Below are 19,737 nucleotides of genomic sequence, written 5' to 3'. Positions count from 1 at the left end.
GGGCGCCAAAAAGGTCAAATGAGTTTTGTCCCCCCAGCTCTGAAGCACCCACTCCGCTATGTTGAGTCAGATAGATTAAAGCTACTTTTTTACGCAACGATATCCTGCAAATATGTGAAAGATCCAAAGTTGTTTCGAGATGTGACCTCACACTCAATTGCTTTTGTAAACAAAAAATAGCAAAGTTGATTTCGAGCAAATTTACAATAGAATGTTTTGATTATAAGATAGAAAAGGTTCTATTATAAACATAAAAACATTCGAAAGAGTATCAGTAAAAGTCCCTTTGTTTGAGGAACGTTTTTTTATTTAATGTATTTTTATTTTTTTCAAAACCTTTTTCCAATTTTGTCGCACTTGTTTTTACTACATCAGCATCATCAGACCTAGACGATGCTATCGTCCGTTTAAAGGTCAGTAAACGCGGGAAAGAGTTGGGGCGTCAGGGTGGTTTACGGGAAAAAAGTGGCGGTAGAGTTTTGGAACACCTCCGCCACTGTTTACTCCGCCCCGAACTAAACTCGTTTTCAAATTTATCCCGCTTCCTGAATTCTTCCCTTTTTCAGTGATAATGTGTAGACGATAGGATCGTCTACATCAGACCTTTCAATCAAAACAAAACCTTTGACTCTTTATGTTGTTTTTATGATTATTCTTTTTTTCAGTGGATGAAGGCTGTGTAGCGAAATCACCACTGAATCAAACAGGTGTTTGGGAAAATTGTGATGATGAAAAACGTTATATTTGCCAAGTTTCAAACAGTAAGGTCTTCTTCGCTACGGTCGTGATTAGATCTCGTTTAAAATGATGAATCTTCAAAGCAGATTTAGTATCTGCGGCCTTCTATAAACATTTCGTATGTGTAATAGTCATCGGACAGTTGCGAGTACAATAGGAGAAATATTTTACGAGTTCCGATATTTTTCCGTACAATATATATAATATTAAAATATACGGAAAATCCGGAACGAGTGAAATATTTCTTATATTGTACGAGCAAATGTCTGATAACTAGTTTATCGGTAGCGAGCACCTCACTAAAAACCGGGATTTTTCATCTCGTTTCTTAGTGAGTTCCACTTTGACGATTTTCGAAAAATAGAAGCCTTTCAAGTGTTTTGACGCAAATTCGATTATTTTGCTACTGCAGGAGCTTCGAAAGTTAAAAGTGACGTCAAAAAATCGAATGTTTAGAGCCCGAAAACATTCGAAAAAGTCGCAAAGTGGAATAGACGTTAATTGCGTAAAAAAACGCGGGGTGACGGCTAGTATAGGCTAGTTTATCGGTGACCCAAAAAACTTTTTGTGTTGGAAAAAAGCGCAGGACACTTTTGTAGCAAAGTGACATTAGATTGCCTCTACCGCTACAATGCAACAACATCTTTTCGTCAATTTATATTTTGTACATGTAAAATACAAGATATATTGTACTCTTTTTAACCAATCAAATTGCTGATATTTTTTGGATCGCCGATAAAATGTCATAATGTACACTTTTTTTTTATAAGAATACACTTTATAAGAATGTTCATGATGAAAATGGCCAAAAAATTAAGAATATGCTAAGAATATCACCATCATGGAATTTTGCTACTCAAGCTATATAAAGAATGCCATTTTTAGAGCATTTTCAATTATAAATTATCAATTACCCCCAAGTAAGGCTCACTCCTTTCAAAAAATGCCATCTTATGCTTGAGACGTGTGTACCAAATGTTAAATCTAGTCTGAGTTAGAACCCTAGCCTAAGAATATGCTGTAGGATGAGTTTAAGATGATTTTCCCAAAAAAGTTAAGAATATCTATGATGAAATGGGTTTACACCATTCTTATAAAAAAAAGCGTGTAAAGGCTGTCTCTACAAATCATAAAATAAAAATAAAAATTGAACGTATATACCCAACTGGCACACAACGTTGTTTCAACGTTTATCTAACGTTTGCCACGTCTATATAATTTTAGATGAACGTTGAAACAACGTTGTGTGTCAGCTGGGTAACAATTTCAAGAAAACTGCTTAGTTACTTTCCAATAGTTAGATTTGTTACCATTCAAAATAATTGCCAATTACGTTGAGTGCTATTTATTTCGTGTTGATATAGACATTGGTAATGGTAGTTGGACATCATGGGCCTCCACAACAAATTGCTCAGAGCCCTGTGGAGGAGGGAACTACACACAACAGAGGACATACAAAATGAATGAGCAATGCGAAGAAGAGTCTGGTTTCGAAGAAAGATATCCTGATTGCAATACACAGTCGTGCCAAGGTCAGTTTTATTTTCAACAGTTTTTTAACTCGCTCTCTCTTATTCGATCTTAAAGGGACCAACAAATTTCTTCGAATTAGAGAAGGATTGGAATTACAGAGAGAATGAAATACTACCTTCCAGCTGAGGGGACCAATGTTTTAGTTTGAATTATTCATGATATGTCTTCCAAGATTTTTTAAAAAGTTCAACCCAATACGTCACTTTTTCTATTGTTTAAGTGACGTATTGGGTTGAACTTTATGAAAATTCTCAGAAGACTCTCCAGTGTTGCATATCATGAATAGAGGTTTGGAATAGATAGAGTTGACTGTACTCCTAAAGTGATATGAAAGCTGTCATTTCAGGGAACTTGCTGATGGTCACTTGTCTCCAGACCGAGTTGATGTTTTCTGTTAATCTGGGGGGACTAGGGTTGCGAGCTGACGGGGGGTACCGCCTGACTTTCGACCCTCGGATCCTTACCGAGACTAAAAAGGAGAAAACAAAGAACAATTTTGTGAATTTTACGACCCTTACCGGACCAAATTTGACCAATTTTGACCAAATTGCGCTCTTTCTGGGGGTAAAAAGTTGAAATTTTCCTATTTCTCCTACCCTTAGTGGGACTGAAATTTGATTTTCTGATTTTTCCGACCCTTAGCGGGACTTTTGAAATTCAAAAAAGGTACACTTAAGGGCGGCACCAATGAAGTATAAGCCCGAAGGGCTAGAAGTCAATCTCTTTGGTAGGATTTGAAGCCAACAAATCCTACCAAAGTTGCGCGGCCTTGAGCGACCCGCCTGGTTTTTACACAAATGACAGATTGAAACTAAGATTTACCGCTTAATTTTGAAAAATATATCACTCGAAAATAAAGGAATTGCTAGATTCAATCCGTCATCAAAAATACGGCGCATGTTTTAAGGCTTCAATTTTTCTTACCTGAGAAAGGTTAGAGATTGACCTCTAGCCCTTCGGGCTTGAAACTCAATGGGCGGCACATACCGTACCCTCCATTTACCCAAGTACCCCCCCCCCCCGGGGTTAATCTCGAGTGAAATGAGATTTAAAATAAAGTCTGTTAAAGTCTTATTTTAAAGGTCACTCTATGATACTTTCACATTATGTAATTCATGATATTGATGACGTAATGTTTTCTACGGAATTACACCGGTTTTTGCGCCAGTAGTGACAAATTTTAAACAACTTTTGTATAGTTTAAATTTGCCACTACTGGCTAAAACCGGGGTATTTCCGTAGAAAACATTACGTCATGAATATCATGATTAGACTTACTCTTTATGATTTTCTTTTTGGGTTTTATTAGCTTCTTTTACTTTCCCAATTTTAGATGTCACTCACTTTATGTCTACCAATGAAGAAATGTTTAACAATGCTTCGAAGGATTGCGAAACAAAAGGAGGCAGACTGGCAATATTCCCTGAAAAGTCTGATTGGGAAAGTTTTATCAAGTACGTTTGTTCAGACTACGTGTTGTTCCTGTTTTTTAGCACTTTGAGCCTCAAATTGTTCTCATCCCCGTTCGTAGGAAAATTATTATTTTCATTCTACTCTTACTGATTTGAACTTGAAATTTAGCAATTTCAGTCTTAGGATTGTTCTTAAATTGTCCTCATTTTTGTCATTTCAAGCCCCACTGTTCTTATAAAATTGTGCTAATAAAAAAAGGTTGTATTATGTTACCTTTAAAACGCATGAAATGATTGGTTGCATCATAAGGTATTTTGTTTGCCCCAAGTTAAAAGGGTTAAGGTTTTTAGGTGAAAATGACTTTGTCTGTTACGCTATCAGTTTATACCTAGATCAAATTTCTCGTCATCTGTTATATTGGTTGTTAAGTTACGTAATCTCGCTGACCTTTATATATCCCTGGACCAAGCTATACCCGCCATCTTTGAACGAAGTTTTTTTGAAAGTTGATACCCGAAAAGAAGCCATTGTAGTGTTTAAAACTTTGCCTAGCGACAAACGGCGCTACATCATTAGTGTAGAAGCGAAACTAGATCTAGCGCTCTCTCCGCGGGTACCAATTTCAAAAAAAACTCCGATCAAAGATTTTGCTTGGCCGGCATTGAGTAACTTGATCCAGGGATATATAAAGGTCAGAGCGTAATCTCCACCATAATGGAAGCAAACGTTCGATTTGCGCCTCTTCAGATTCGAACGTTTGCTTCTATAATGGCGGGAATCTTTCTCTATGGGCATCGTGTAACTTGACCAAAAATTATTATTATTGGTTAATTATTATCCACCTCTTTATCCTTTTGTTATTCTTATGTTATTCTTATTCCAGTGAATCAAGAATTGAAGACGATTCTCAATATTGGATAGGCCTTACAGGTAAATAAGACATTCTCATGTATTTTCTTAATGGTTGATTGAAATTATATTCTCAGCCCTTTACCAGCTGACTGACGGTGAGGGCGGAGACTGTTTGGCGGATCTATAATCATTTAACTGATAAGGGAGTCTATACATTCTCGACGAAGTTTTTATAAGAATGGTGTTTTTCCATTTTATCATGGATATTCTTCACTCTTTAAGAAATATCATAATACAATAAGGTTGTTGCGTTGATCGAGGGCAATATTTCACAGTACAGCCCGAAAAAAGGTCATTATTGTATTTTTTAACCGTTTCCTTCAGCTTCGATTACCTTTTTAAAAAATAGCGAAGAAAAAACAAGCAAAAAGAGATCAAAAATTGTTTTAATTTCTGACGTCAAAGATAAGATAAGACAAATAATGTCAACGCAGAGTTCATTTTCCTTTAAAAAAGTGACGTCAAAGTGAATTTTCCTAACGACGGGCAACTCTGTAAGCCCGTCGTCATACAAAAAGAACCAATTGCATTGCGCAAAAAGCCGTGTAGCCCGCTTCGAAAAAGTAACCGGTTAACAATCCTACGATAACATTATTTCGGAAGTCTAAAGTTAGGATCGAAATTCAATTCGAAAGTATTGAGCTTGACTTAGGGAAATTGCTCTGCAAATGACATCTTAGGCTCTGTTGCTAAATTCCATGATTGTATTCCTAACATATTCTTAATTTTTCGCCAATTTCGTTATGAATAATTTTATAGAGAACATTCAAATAAAAAAAACGTGTAGATTTGGAACCCTTCCCTGTTTTAAGTCCGAAATGATTGTAAAACAACGTACTTATTGTCGTTTGTTAGACTGGAGTCGTTTATAATGCGCTTAATACAGTAATATAAGCGTTATATGACAATACGATTATTGTTACGGGATTTAGTTTGCATAAACTAACTAAAAAGACTAAAATCGTTCCCTCCATTACTTTTTGGACCTACCCCGGTGGAGGTCCTATAAATTAACCTTTGTCCGTTCGTTCGTTCGTTCGTTATTAGCTTTCCTCATGATTGGCTCATTAGTTTTTTCTGATTTTTTGCACAAAGATGCATAATTATAAACCCTCGAATGTGACGGAGCCCGATTTTCAAAAAAAAATTTGGGGGCAAATTTTGGCCAAAAAACGGCTAAAAAACGGGTTTTTTGGACTTTGAGAAAAATTAGGTCGTTAATTTTTTCTGATTTTTTTGGTTCTTAGCAATCAAAAAATTACTTAATGTTCTTAGTCAAATTACTCAATTTTTTTATGAGATAGATGTTTTTTTTTTGCTCAGGAGGGCTTACTTTTAAAAAATATGTACGTGTTTAGACATGAAATTTTGGTTGCTTGGCGTGTTTTTATAGGAAAACTGGCCAAATTCGATATTCTTTTATAAGCACATTATCAATTACTTAGGTATTAGCTTTTCTCGAGATTGGCTCTTTCATTCTTTATGATTTTTTGAATAAAGATGCATAACTATAAACCCTCGAATGTGACGGAGCCCGATTTTCCAAAAAACAAATTTGGGGGCAAATTTCAGCTAAAAAACGGCTAAAAAAAGGGTTTTTTGGACTTTGTGAAATATTGGATGATTGTTTTTTTCTGACTTTTTGCATGAAAGTAGGTAGAAGGTGGCTCAAGCAGATTTTTGTAAAAAAAGAATTTTTAAGCTCAAAAAACGCATCTATAAGAATCACTATTAATAAGCATACATCAATGTTCTTAAAATTACTGAATTTTTTGATGAGATATGTTTTTTTGCTCTCGAAGTCTTGAATATGAAAGAATATTTCAAGAGCATGAAATTTTGGTTTCTAAACGTTTTTTATAAGAAACAAACGACTAATTTTAATAGATCGTCATTATTGTGTTCTGAATGATTGTTTAATGGTCATGCTCACGTAGATATCAATTATATATGTGTTAAATGCATAACCAGGTAGGTCCATAAAAGTAATCACTTGTTGCTTTATTATTTCTACTATGTCTGAATTAGTCGTCTAGCTCGCTAGACTATCGTTTGTCTGTTTCTTTTTAGCAATTCATGAAGCATCAAAATTTAATTGGTTTTGGCAGACTGGTGAAAAATCAACTTACCGTTACAAGAATCGCGTTTTAGGCCAGAAACCTGAATGCGTTTCAATTGATCAAAACTATACTTGGATTGCTGAAGAATGTCACCACAAACGAAAGTATATCTGCGAAATACCTGGTAATTATTGTTCATCTATTGTTTGCATATCTACCTATACTTTGAATGTAAAGGAAGTTTTTTTAAACCTTTTATCTGTTTGACAAAGATCAGCTTTTACCACCTGCCTATATCATATTAGCAAATATTGTCATCAGACTTTCGAAAGGGATATATTAGCGAGTTTATGTATTTGCACTTTAAAGGACGGTAAATTGACTGAAGGAAAAACCTGCAGTTTTGATCCGCAAAATTGAGGGACGGTGTTTACCGTCGTTCTCAGTCAGTCAGGATGTAGACAAGTTAGAACCTTACCGTTTCCGTCACAGAAAAACACACATACATAGACTCAGTATTTGCATCAAAAAGGGGGGCGTGAATTCATTTGGATAACTTTCGGTGCCTTTTTGTTTTTCGGCAGACATGCAGACATTCCGTAAAAGAAAAGTCAATTTCAAACCTATTCCGTAGCTCATGATTCAGTAACTATTCATAATATGCACCACTGTAGAGTCTTCTGAGAACTTTTAAAATTTTCCACCCAATACGTCACTTAAACAATAGAAAAAGTGACGTATTGGGTGGAGCAAAAACAGAAAAGTTGCATAATTTCGTGAAGTCATTGCAGTGGTGCATATCATGAATACAAACCTTTTTAAATATTCTTTTAAAGTTTCATCCACCACTACGACAACGACAATAATAACTACAACAACCACAGCTGTTGTCCCTACAACTACAACCACAGCTGTTGTCCCTACAACTACAACCACAGCTGTTGTCCCTATAACTACAAGCGCTTCCTCGACGAGTCGTCCAACCATCACCACGACCACAGAGAGCACTTTAACTACAACCACAACATCCGATCAAACTGCTACTACAACATCCGATCAAATCACCACAATATCACCATCAACTACCGTAGCATTTCAAGAAACATCCACAGAATTGACAACCACAGAGCAAGGTGAGAAAGTTCTTTGATGTCCCAGTGTCTTAAATGTGTGGGTGTAATTTTGAAAGTCTATTTTCACTTTAATAAACTCTTTCATAAATTACGTCTCGAGCAACGCTTGTCTCGTTTTCAAAATATTGCTATGGTAATTGACTCCCAGATGAGTTCAAAATTAGTTTGCTCTATTCAACAAGCAACACTTGTAAAGACTCAAAAGACTTGATCACCTTAATAACGGTTTCAAAACGAGGCAGTCGTTAAACTCAAAATAATTTATGAAAAGGCCTATTCATGACATGCCCACCACTGCAATGACTTCACGAAATTATGCAACTTTTCTGTTTTTGTTCCACCCAATACGTCACTTTTTCTATTGTTAGAGTGACTCTCCAGCATGGTGCATATCAAGAATTTGAAAAACGTTTTGCAAAGAAAGAGCTTAGCCTTGATACGATCATTAAGTTTATTTCCTTAAAACATCACTTGTAACAAAACTATGATTCTATCGGCCAGGAACGACGATGGAATGTTAAGGGGATGGGATGAATGCTTTTTCTGAAAAAAAACTGTTTTCTTGGGTACCCTATGACCATTAACTTAACCAATAAGTTTATCCATTTAGCACCAATCAATGGTGGATGGAGTGATTGGGGAAATTGGAGTGAATGCACGCCAACGTGCGGAAAGCAAAGGATGAAAACAAAAGAAAGAAAATGCGATCAGCCCTTTCCACAAAATGGCGGACTCCTGTGTGCTGGAATCAGTATTGAACACACTCAATGTGAAAACATACCTTGCCCAGGTAAGAATCCTTTTCTTTCATCTCCCCAAAAAACGAAAGTGAAACCATCTGTTATCTTCATGATTTACGTCTTTTTTGGCGCGGTTGTTTTGCTACAGCCAATCACCGCGCTCAAAAGCTCATTTGATATTTATTCCAAATCTGCATAAAACGAATCAAAGCGCTTCACCAACCTGAGTAGATTCTTTAATATGGAGCCATGGGATTTCACTTCAGTAGCGTAGACAGGAGGGGCGCAAAATTTTTTTAGGAAAGCGGATCTTTATGACACTGTAATTTTCTATGCATAATATAAAAAGCTAATTACTGTGTCATAAAAATCTGCTCTTCTACACAAATTTTGCGCCCCCCCCCCTTGGCTACGCTACTGCATTTAGAGTGAATATGTGCAATGCGCGGGATAATTGGAATCTGCTCGATGATGATTCAAATGTCAGTCTAACACAATCAATTTTAATACAGGTGTCTGGAGTCCATGGTCAAGTTGTCAATCAAGCGAAGAAACAAATTCATTGTGTGGCGAAGGTGTGAAAAGAAGACATTGCATTGAAGGTGTTTGTGTTGGCAATAATACTGAAATATGTCAAATTGGTGGAATTTGTAATCTCATCTCTCTGGCTCCTTTTGGAATGAATTGTTCAAATTACTGTCATTTGGAAGGTATGTAAATGAGTCGTCGAATGATGAATAAGGGGTATTTAGGTATTTAAACATTGCTCTTGAGGGGAAAATAGATTTGACGAAAGGTAGTACATGCGTTTTTTCTATAATTGTAACATTTATAAACATATACAGGCTCAGTTCTTTGGTACCTAAACAATGGCTCTATTGTTTAAAAACAATATAATACTAAGCATAATGCCAGCCTGATATAAGGACAGAGACTTGCTTATAAAAAAACATGACTCTAGGCTTTGTCTTCATCTTGCCATTTTCTTTTTCTTTGTATAGTTGTTTGTTTGAATGTTTTGTCTGTTTTGTATCATATTTGTTGGTATTGTCGGTCGAGCAATTGGGGTGTGATGGTGTTTCAGTTTTTGCTGAGATTATGTTGAGGGTAGTGTTTTGATCCATGAGATATTTTCAAACTTTTCTTAGATGTAACTCGTTCGATAATTCGATTATTTTGAGCGGGTTCATATACGCTTTGAAGAATATCCTAGGAATTTGAAGATGAAGATGAAAAAGAAGAAGAAAAATGTGAAGAATTTTGATAGTTATAAAACCAAGTTTTAGTCGAAACTTTTAAATCAATGGAACTATGCTTCTCAAAACATGTGTCTAAAACTAAAGACTTTCCAAAATATACCTTGTTATGACATGTGTAAAAAACTAAGGACTTCTACCTTGTTATAGGCAAAGCATGTGACAAAGAGGGGTTCATCGCACCATTGGATATTTTCAAATCACTTGACACCAATTGTTTTGATTGGAGCATCGGACAATCTTCAATTACACCTTATTTTGATAATTCTACAAAACGTTGTTATGGTTTGATTGAGCAAAAAGAAGTCGATTGTCAATCAACACCTAATGATGACCAGCAAAGACTTTGTAAATGTATCGAGAAAAGTAGGTGTATCTTTTTACCGAATTCTGATACAAGCATTTACAGGGCTGAAGCAGGAATCAATTTTGAGAAGTTTTCAATCTCCATCATTAGACTTCTATTCTCATTTACATTCCATCTAGCCTTGGTATCAAAATTCAAGTATCTACTTGTGCAACTAAAAAGTTAAATAAATGTCAACCCAATGCAAACGAACGAACGAACGAACGAACGAACGAATTAACATTATCTTTTTCTTTTCAGCTGATTTAACAGAAGGGAAATGGTCATCGTGGTCTGAATGTTCAGCTTCTTGCAATGGTCAAAAAACAAGACACAGAATTTGTGATTTTGATGATCCTGACTTTCAATGTACCAGTCAAACACAAACTGAAAATTGCTCAGCACCATGTCCTGGTAGGCTAACGTCAGCAATGTCCTCAACCTTTTGCCAGCAAAAATTTGCGAGCTGAAATTTTAACTGTCAACTGTTTCCTTACAATTACAATAGACAGGGCAGAAAGTCGACAGTCTACACTAGATTTTTTTTTGTTTTTTTTTCATAGTGGCTTTCACTATGATGTCACAATCAATTTTCTTAACTACGGGCAACTCCATGCTAAGTAGGTGTTGTCATGCGGAAAGAACTGATTGCATACCTCGTCATATAACATAAACTCATAGCTTATTTTCTATCTGAAAACTTTCGTCTCTTTTCTTTTTCAGTGAACGGAGGGTTGAGTTCTTGGAGCTCTTGGGAGGAGTGCACCAAAACATGTGGAGGAGGGCGACAACATCGTTATCGATACTGTACAAATCCTTCACCCTCCAACGGAGGTGCTTTTTGTGTTGGTCTATTCAATCAATCGAAGATATGTGGTGTTGGAAAGTGTCCAGGTACATATTGAATTGTAAAAACCATTCTCAATTTTTACGATATAATTTCTCTTCCCCCCTGTCGCAAATAAAAGAATGGATTTTTTATTAAAGAACAACTCATATAGCCACGAACTTGTTTTTTCAAGTATAGATTTAGGATCTGGTTAATGACAACACTATGTCAAACTTCTTTTCTTCTTTGAAAACCAAATCAAATCTGAAATCGAATGATAACTTCCGTCATAGTGAACGGTGGTTGGACGAATTGGACAGAGTGGAGTAGCGCATGCTCAAAACCATGTAACACTGGTCACGTGACACGCCAACGATTTTGCACCAACCCTCAACCTTTGTATGGTGGTCAATTCTGTCAAGGGAATTCAACCGAATATAAAGGTTGTCATTTTCATCCTTGTGAAGAAATCGATGTGGAAATTTCTGTTTCTTTTGATGAAGAATTTCAAGGAGATGATTTTGTTAAACAATATATGTATAAACTTCGATTTGATAAATTTCGGGTTTTGTTGAACAACTCTGGTTTCGACGAATCCATAAAGGAGATTGACGTCAATAGATTGAGGTAATTTAGAGTCTTCAAGATCTTCTGGTTGTAAGAACTGCTTTTCAATCTCTTTCAATACACTGATCGCAACCCTTAGCAGCACGGTTAGCCCGGGGGCCACTTATAGCTTTTTGATAGACTGGATGGCGCTGATAAGTGACCCGGTGTGATTTGGCAGACTTCATTTTGGCTTTGCTTGAGGTGGTAGCAAATACATGCCACTAAATCCAGTCCTTTTATGGAGAAAAACAAACAGAAAACTATCGACCAAGGGGTCGATTGTTTTCAAAGTTAGGAGGGATTTTTGAATTTACATTATCGTCTCGTAAGTTTTGATTGGATTTCAGAATATATGTCATGGTTTTGTTGTTTTCATATAATTTTCAAAAACGAAAGTAAAAAAAATCAAGATGGCGAAATCCTCCGGCTTTTTAAGGAGACTGAATTTATAAGGAAGATTCGTCCTCGGTGGACGGCTTTTCTAGGCTACAAGGTAACTTTGAGACTTTTTTTGAGCACAATTGTACCTCGAGATCTTCTTCTGAACTGCTTGGTAAGATGAGGCATTGTTTTCAATTTGCTTTCAATAGTGGCAATTTCGAATCTGAACCTTCTCTTTTAGATCTGGGAGTGTGATAACAGACATGACAATCACATTTCAACATTTGGATTCGTTTCAATTAATTTTCATGATGGATTCTTTTGATAATGGTCAAGTCTTTGAAATTCGAGGTGGAAAAATTTCAATCACTTTCGACAAACCGTCAAACTTCTCCACCGATAAAGGTATAAACTACTTATGTTGGCTTTGTTTTTATGTAATATTCTGTTTCTCTCTAAAGTAAGATTAAGTTCACATTTGATTGATGATGTTTTTTAGATACGAGAAACCAGAAACTTTTATTTGAAATTTTGTGGAACCATTACAGTGGCGTGTATCATGAAAAGGATATAGGGCTTCTAGCAAGGCTGCCCTTCGGTACAATTGTCTGATAACCAATAGGACAGTTGACCCTCGGTTACTCCAAAGAAAATTATTATGCATGAATATACTGTATCAGGTTTTTTCACAGCTCCGCCAGCAATGGTCCCGATAATAGTTACACCCGGGACCCCTCCCGTAGATCACCAATTAGGAAATAACCCAACAGTTGCCCTTTCAAAAAAAATTGTCATGCATGGATACAGATACAGCATACTGATACATATATTTCAGATTATTTACTTTTGATTTTTTCTCAGTCCCGCCAGCTCCTACAGACATCAGTACTCAACAACAAAACGGTTCATGGATCATCACTTGGTCAAAAGTCAACGATTCTTTATCTTCTTATGGAAACATTTCTGGATATATTTTCTTTTACAAAGAAAGTTTTGAACCCTCTTCATCATATCGTGGTATTGCAACCAAAGATTTTCTCATCATTCTCAATAACTTGAAAATAAACACAGAATATGTTTTCCGTATTTTGGCTTATAATGATATTGGAAATGGAATACCCACACAACAGTATTCCTTGGGAGCCACTCAAAATAATTTCAAAGGTTAAAAAAATATCTTTATGATTAAATTTCTTCTGTGCCCACCAACTTTAGGTAGGTTGGTAGGAGACTTAAAAAATTGGTCATTTCAGCTGAAATCTTTCTCTTGATTCTTGCGTGAATTCTCTCGTTTTTTTTTTATTAGCTCAAAATTTTCGATCTTTTGGTGGTAACATTTTTTTGCCAAAATTGGGTTATCATGATCATCTTAGCTTGCTTGTTGATTTTACAACTTGTAAAATCACCTGAATTTGTTTACAACGTTCGATAGTATTTTTATGATTTTACAGCAGATTTATTCAAATGAAATTCAATCAAGCTCTATTTCTACTTTTTAGACCCCTCAAAAGTCGTTCTCAACCTCCAAGCAGATGCAACAAGTTTTTCTACCATTCAAGTCACTTGGGATCTGGACCCGAGTGAAGAAAATTCCATCAGTGGTTATCATGTGACTTACACCGGAAATGATACAACCAATCAGAGAACAGTATTCCATCCATCGACTTTTATTGGTTTAGAAGATTTGGAACAATGGACAGATTACGTCATTGAAGTTTGCTCATTTAATTCTTTCGGTCAAAGTCCTTGTCAAACTACTGCTGCAACTACTCTCATGAAAGGTCAGTGCGTATTTTGTACATTTTTCTATGATTTAAATACTTTTATATCGATATGTCCTGCACCAAACTCGTGGAAAAACGCCGCAAAGTGTGGTTTGTTACGGTCAGAGTGCCACCTCGTGTCTGCAATATTAGTTCACAAACACCCCCTTCTCACAGAACCCTTCCCACTGGAAAAATTGGCAAAAATATATCATCCCCAGTGGAAAATAATAAGCAGATATTCAATGGGTAAAAGTTGGTTACTGAGATTTATTAACCCGAGGTGATGTAATATTCAACGAGGCGAAGCCGAGTTGAATATACATCACCGAGGGTTAATAAATCCAATAACCAACGAAAACCTATTGAATATATGTTTTATTATATACCTAGAGGCAAAAATAAAACATTAATTATGTCAATAGCTAAACGTTTCACTTAAAACACTCCCATAATCGAACGTTCGAATGTTTTTCTTTCTTAATGATTTTCTTAATTACTTTAAGTCATAAAATTTGTCTATGAAATTGACAATAGATTTATTTTAATGAATTTCTTTGATAACAACCAAAGCAACAAAAAAATCAAACTTTGAAAGCAAAATTTGAAAACAAAATTCTACCGTGGTATAATAGCCATGGTATATCAGGAATTATTCAATGGCTGTTTTTGCCTACAGGTGTATAATAATAATTATTATTATTTCCTTGATCTCCAAAAAATATTGGTTCTTCTTACAAGAAAAGTGTTATATAATGTATATGCTGTGTGTATAAAATATATAAATAACTAAACTAACAACTCGAACAGATACGGGAAGAAGGACTCATCGGAAGGAATAAGGAAAACTAAGTGAAGCTCTGAATCAGAATACTGAGATATGACGTTTGAAAGTTTGTTCGATTAGTAATAATTAAACTGGATAACGGCTTGTTCGCAAGATAGTCGTCCTAGATAAATTATGGCAGACAGTAAGAAATAAATAAACTATTCTTAGATAAATAATATCTCGTAAATATATTATGATTTTATATAGGCCGAGGACTAGGCATAGAAACAAGATTGTGAGAAGTGTGAAAAAAAAAAAAAATATTGTAGTTAATTCGATGAGGCGTTTGAGTTGAGGAATGTGATACGTCGCTAATAGAATTAATTGCTAAATATTAAAAAAAAAAAAAATAGATAAATAAACAAAAAAAAAACTGAGGATATGTACGAAAATGCAAGAGGAGTATGCTGGCTCAGCCTTATTGCTAAAGATATATACATAGTGAAGATATGTAATATCTGTCATTTTAGAAAAAGAAAAGTATTGATATATAAATAACTCAAACTGATAAAAACGAAAAAAGTTAAGAATATTTTTGTTAATTGTGTGTATTTACGATTTTTTTGGTATTTTTTATTTTTTAATCATTCCGAAACAGAGGGTAATTTAGCAAAAAGTTAAAGGGAATTTAAATAGTGGTATGTGAAAGAAAAACCTAATCCAAATGAAGATAGAAGAAAAGTAATAGTGGAGAAACAATGAATTGATAAACACACTTCCGTAAGTTCATCAAAATACATACAAAATGGGGACAAATACAAAAGCAAACACATCAAATAAATTAAAAAAAAAAAAAAAATAAAAAAAGGATACATAAACAAAACAAAACCCGAAGTCCCAGACTTGTGACTGGCATAGTGACTTTCCACGTGTTTAAGGGCCCACACTCAGTCGCCTTCGGAAAACATAGTAGAAAAAGGAACTGACCAGCAGCTTCCAAATAAATAACAGACAACAAACAGACACTACAACAAACATAATCTTACACAAAAATAGAAAAAATCACACAAAAACTGAAAAGAATAGAATCGTAAGTTGGCCGAGAACCCGGTTCGGCGTGCCGCGACGGGAGAACTGCACAGGGCAAAAAAAAGTAGGAAAGTAGGACTCTGCTTTATAGATATAGATTTATTAAGCATAAATGTAAATAAATGTTAAACTAAGTTAAAGCTCAATGTGTCAAAACCTAAGGTAAGCTTCAATGAAAGGAAAGGATGAAGTTAGGTTAGGATCTTGAAGTAGTAAAACATTAGAATTCGCAACACTGTCAAGAATATAGTTATTGAGATACTTAGGTAACTTCGAATAGGTGATTATTCAAAAATTTCAAAGATCAAATTGAATTCAATGATTTAGCTAATGCCCTATCAAAATAAAATTTCCAAGCTAGATTTGCAAAGCTATCTTTTGATTCGATATGCTTTATGTTAATAGGTAAATCATTAAAACATGTAGCACCCTCGTGCTCAAAGGTACCAGCCACACGATTTCTGTTTTCAACATCATGCAGAATAACGTTTTCAGAACGCAGCTCTCTGTCAGGGTTGGTTACTTTGGATAGGCGTAGGTAAGATGGCCAATCGGGGTTATGGAGTGCGCTGTGTACGGTTTTTGCCATGATGAAGTCGATCATTTCGGTGACGGGTAGCCATTTCAGCTCGATAACATCTTTGATGGAGGCGTGACGCTTCAGCACAAAACCAGCCGCGGCGTTCTGAACTTTCTGCAAACGTTTTAGTTGGTATTTTGCAGCATCTGAAAGTAGCACAGATCCATACTTTAATTTGCTGAGGACCAAAGACTCCACTAGCATTTTACGTTGGTGCCAGGTTGTGATGTTTTGAAACTGTTTCAAGTTACGAAGTTTAGCAAAACAGCACTTTAGCGTCTGATTAACATGCTCAGTCCAATCAAGATGCTCGTTGAATTTGACGCCGAGAATCTTGAAGTTCTGGACTCTTTCGATGTCTTGGCCGGCACTTTTTATCTCGGTGACCAAATCAGCAAGCGAGTGGCGTTGTGCTAGCTGTCTGGTTGAAAATCCAGTCATTTTTGTTTTCTTAGCATTCAAACAGAGATTATTTCGGTCCGACCACTGGTTAATGTTATCGATCTCTATCTGTACGGATTCGATATATCTGTATATCTTTGATTTTTGCGTGACGTAGTAGTGTTGTATCGTCAGCGTAGAGAAGATAGGTACTCTGACCATTAGTATTTATTGTGGTAATGTATAAGTTAAACAGAATAGGGCCGAGTATACTGCCCTGTGGAACACCAAACTGAACGTTTAACTTGTTAGACGATTTGTCGTCGATCTGAGCGTACTGTTTACGGTTGGACAGATAATCACCGATAAGAAATAATACTCTAATTATACTTTAATTTTTGTCCCCTCTGAAAATAACCAGATAAGCAAATCCTCAGTGCAAAATATTGTGCTATTTTTTCCATCCCGGCTGAAATTTCTGGCTAGAAAACAATGGAATTCAAGTCCCTAGCTATAAAAACATAAGAATATCAATCATCCCCATCGAGTTTTGGTTCATTATTTTTACCCCCACTGGCTGATAAAATCCTACCGGGTTTGTGAGAAGGGGGTGTTCGCAAGTTCCCCTGAGATTCTGGGGTGGAGAGTAGAGCTACTAGAATTTGAAACAAACCTAACTAAGACACACTATTTTATCCACCGCAATACAATGGTACCTTGGACAAAGTTTCTCAATCCCGGCCAAGCAAAATATTATGATCGGAGTTTTTTAAAATTGGTACCCGTGGGGGGAGCGGGTACCAATAAAAAAAACGGTGGGTATAGCTTGGTCCAGGGATATATAAAGGTCGGTGACTCTGACGCGCTTCTTTATGATTATTTAGTATGTACCCAGCATGACGGTCGAAATTTAGAACGTCTTTTAGAAAGCACTCAAGACTTCATATATATAAAGTCATTCTACTGAACTCATCCATATTTATAGACGGACTACCAGAAGTCGAAGTATCAGGGTTGGAACAAATTTACAAGACTCATAACGAGATTCACCTCTCTTGGTTACCCCTGGAAACAACAATAACAGAAGATCTAATGGGTTATCATGTGAAGATCTGGCTTCATATGCAAGATGGTAGATTTGTTGTGGGAAGTTCTGTTGCTGAAGAAAGTGTTTCATTGGCAGTCAATAGTTTTCGGTTTTCATCACTGGAATCGAATTCAATTTACAAAGTCAGTGTTTCTGTGGAAAATTCAAGAGGGAAGGGTCAAGAAAGACTCATAGGTTTGTACTTTTGATCTATTGTACGGTATTGTACTGAAACATTAATTCGAAAGTTCGAACAACTAAATTTTCATTAATTCATTAATTCATTAATTCATTCATTCATTCATTCATTCATTCATTCATTCATTCAATTTCTTGATTTCAGAGGCGTCAACGTGTGCATGCGACGAAATTATTTACACCAACTTCTTTGTACAACCTCCTTACACAAGCATCGATGTTAATTCCCAATCCTTTGAGCTTCAATACAATGGCTTATTTCCTGATCTTCTCAAGAAAATCATCCCAGAAACATGCGGTGTTTGTCAAATGACTTCAACACAAAATTACACAACTCAACTTTCTTTGAAAAGTAATGGTAACTCTGGGTTAGCTTTCAAACGAAAATATCAACGTGTCTTGGACGATATCGATTCCACGTCTAAAATCACTTTCCCAATGACGTCATCACCTAACGACCAATCAAAATTCGTTTCCATAATCGATTATCCGGGAGCAGTTTTATTGAATCGGAAAGTGGACTCTGAAGAATTGGTGCATCAAATTTTACAAAAATTGTCGAGTTGTTGGACGATTGTTTTCATTTATCTCCTGTTGTGTGTTTTATCTGCTTTGGTGTTGTGGGGCTTGGATCATTTCTCGTTTTCCACCAATCAACAATTTTCCAAATCACTAGCTGACGGATTGAAAGAAACGTTTTATTATGCTTTCATAACACAATCGACTGTAGGGTAAGATTGGCACCTTTTTTGTAAGATTTAAGGAATAAATAATATTTTTGACAACTAAACACTTGTATAATTTGAGATATAGCGAGGTGCGCTAAACCATCCAAAAATTATTTCTGGGCATGTCTTTTCTTTCGTTATTCATCGTCACCTTTTGAACTATGTTCTCATTTGATATATTTTGTGGAATCACTCTAGATATATTGAAGAGTTAGGTAGGAATGTAACATCCCCAAATTTACAGCTTTTTCTCTCGGCTTGATAACACAGTACTCTTCATATGATTTTTACTTTATTGTTTTCTAGATATGGAGATATGGTTGTGAAGACGAAACGTGCTCGTTGTTTTATTATGTTCTGGATGTTGGTGTGTCAAATCTTAACTTCGCTCATTGTGGGTGCATTATCTTCAGCTTTTACAACTGTTGTCATTGAAGATGTTTCTCTATATGGGAAAAAGGTAATAATCCAACTTCTTCAATAGCAGTTTAGTCCACGAGCTAGAAATCATCCCCCTAATTTTCTGAAGTTTCAATCAAGTCAATCTTAATGACATGAATATCCTCTGGATTTTCTGATGTAAAACAATTCTTAATTTAAAGTGATTATTTTAAAGCATTCTTTTATTTACCTTAGGTCGGTGCCCTAAAAGGATCATTCGAAGTGAACCTGGCCATTGTAAGGAATGCTGAAATTGACAATGGTTAGTGGAACTTCAAAATTTCCTCTCTTAAAGGGTCAAATTTGGACAAAAATCGAGTGAAAATCGACAAACATTTTGAGAAAAGTCTCTCTAAGGGTCCCAAAAACGCCAATTTTTCCTCCCTCTCTAAGGGTCGATTTTCGATTTTTGGCTTGACATACCTGTCACCTCGCAAACCTATTCCCCCGCTGGCGTTTCTCTATCTATGACATATTTCCTGATATTATTTGCCAAATTATTTTCAGAACCATTAGCTGAAAGCTTTTGATTGTTTTTGAAGTTTTTAGTGAATCTATAAAGTTCGTGGAAATTTTCAGGGAACTGAAGAGCTACCTAACAGCTCTACCTTGATTAGGAAATTCATGATATTCATGACGTAATGTTTTCTACGGAAAGACCCCGGTCTTTGCCAGTAGTGGCAAATTTTATACAACATTTGTCTATTTTAAATTTGCCACTACTGGCTAAAACCGGGGTATTTTCGTAGAA

The 19,737-nt window shown here is 35.8% G+C and overlaps 1 protein-coding gene across 1 annotated transcript in view; it reads left to right on the top strand.

Annotated features, from left to right (window-relative positions):
- Positions 1–19,737, top strand: part of LOC136817746 (uncharacterized) — a 37,540-nt gene that overhangs the window by 14,490 nt on the left and 3,313 nt on the right. The window contains exons 16-34 of the mRNA XM_067074059.1: positions 666–761; positions 2,103–2,270; positions 3,605–3,725; positions 4,568–4,614; positions 6,667–6,840; positions 7,493–7,789; positions 8,400–8,579; positions 9,042–9,239; positions 9,936–10,151; positions 10,393–10,545; positions 10,855–11,025; positions 11,254–11,587; positions 12,192–12,355; positions 12,812–13,114; positions 13,450–13,731; positions 17,518–17,814; positions 17,963–18,548; positions 18,852–19,005; positions 19,182–19,248. Coding sequence (XP_066930160.1) covers positions 666–761; positions 2,103–2,270; positions 3,605–3,725; positions 4,568–4,614; positions 6,667–6,840; positions 7,493–7,789; positions 8,400–8,579; positions 9,042–9,239; positions 9,936–10,151; positions 10,393–10,545; positions 10,855–11,025; positions 11,254–11,587; positions 12,192–12,355; positions 12,812–13,114; positions 13,450–13,731; positions 17,518–17,814; positions 17,963–18,548; positions 18,852–19,005; positions 19,182–19,248 — 4,008 coding nt within the window. The remainder of the gene's footprint in view (positions 1–665; positions 762–2,102; positions 2,271–3,604; positions 3,726–4,567; positions 4,615–6,666; positions 6,841–7,492; positions 7,790–8,399; positions 8,580–9,041; positions 9,240–9,935; positions 10,152–10,392; positions 10,546–10,854; positions 11,026–11,253; positions 11,588–12,191; positions 12,356–12,811; positions 13,115–13,449; positions 13,732–17,517; positions 17,815–17,962; positions 18,549–18,851; positions 19,006–19,181; positions 19,249–19,737) is intronic.

This window comes from Clytia hemisphaerica, unplaced genomic scaffold (genome assembly GCF_902728285.1).
Source record: "Clytia hemisphaerica strain Z4C2 unplaced genomic scaffold, Clytia hemisphaerica genome assembly, whole genome shotgun sequence".
Taxonomy (NCBI): Eukaryota; Metazoa; Cnidaria; class Hydrozoa; order Leptothecata; family Clytiidae; genus Clytia; species Clytia hemisphaerica.
The sequence above is the reverse complement of the archived record's forward strand: the minus strand, read 5'-3'. Positions and strand labels throughout refer to the sequence as shown.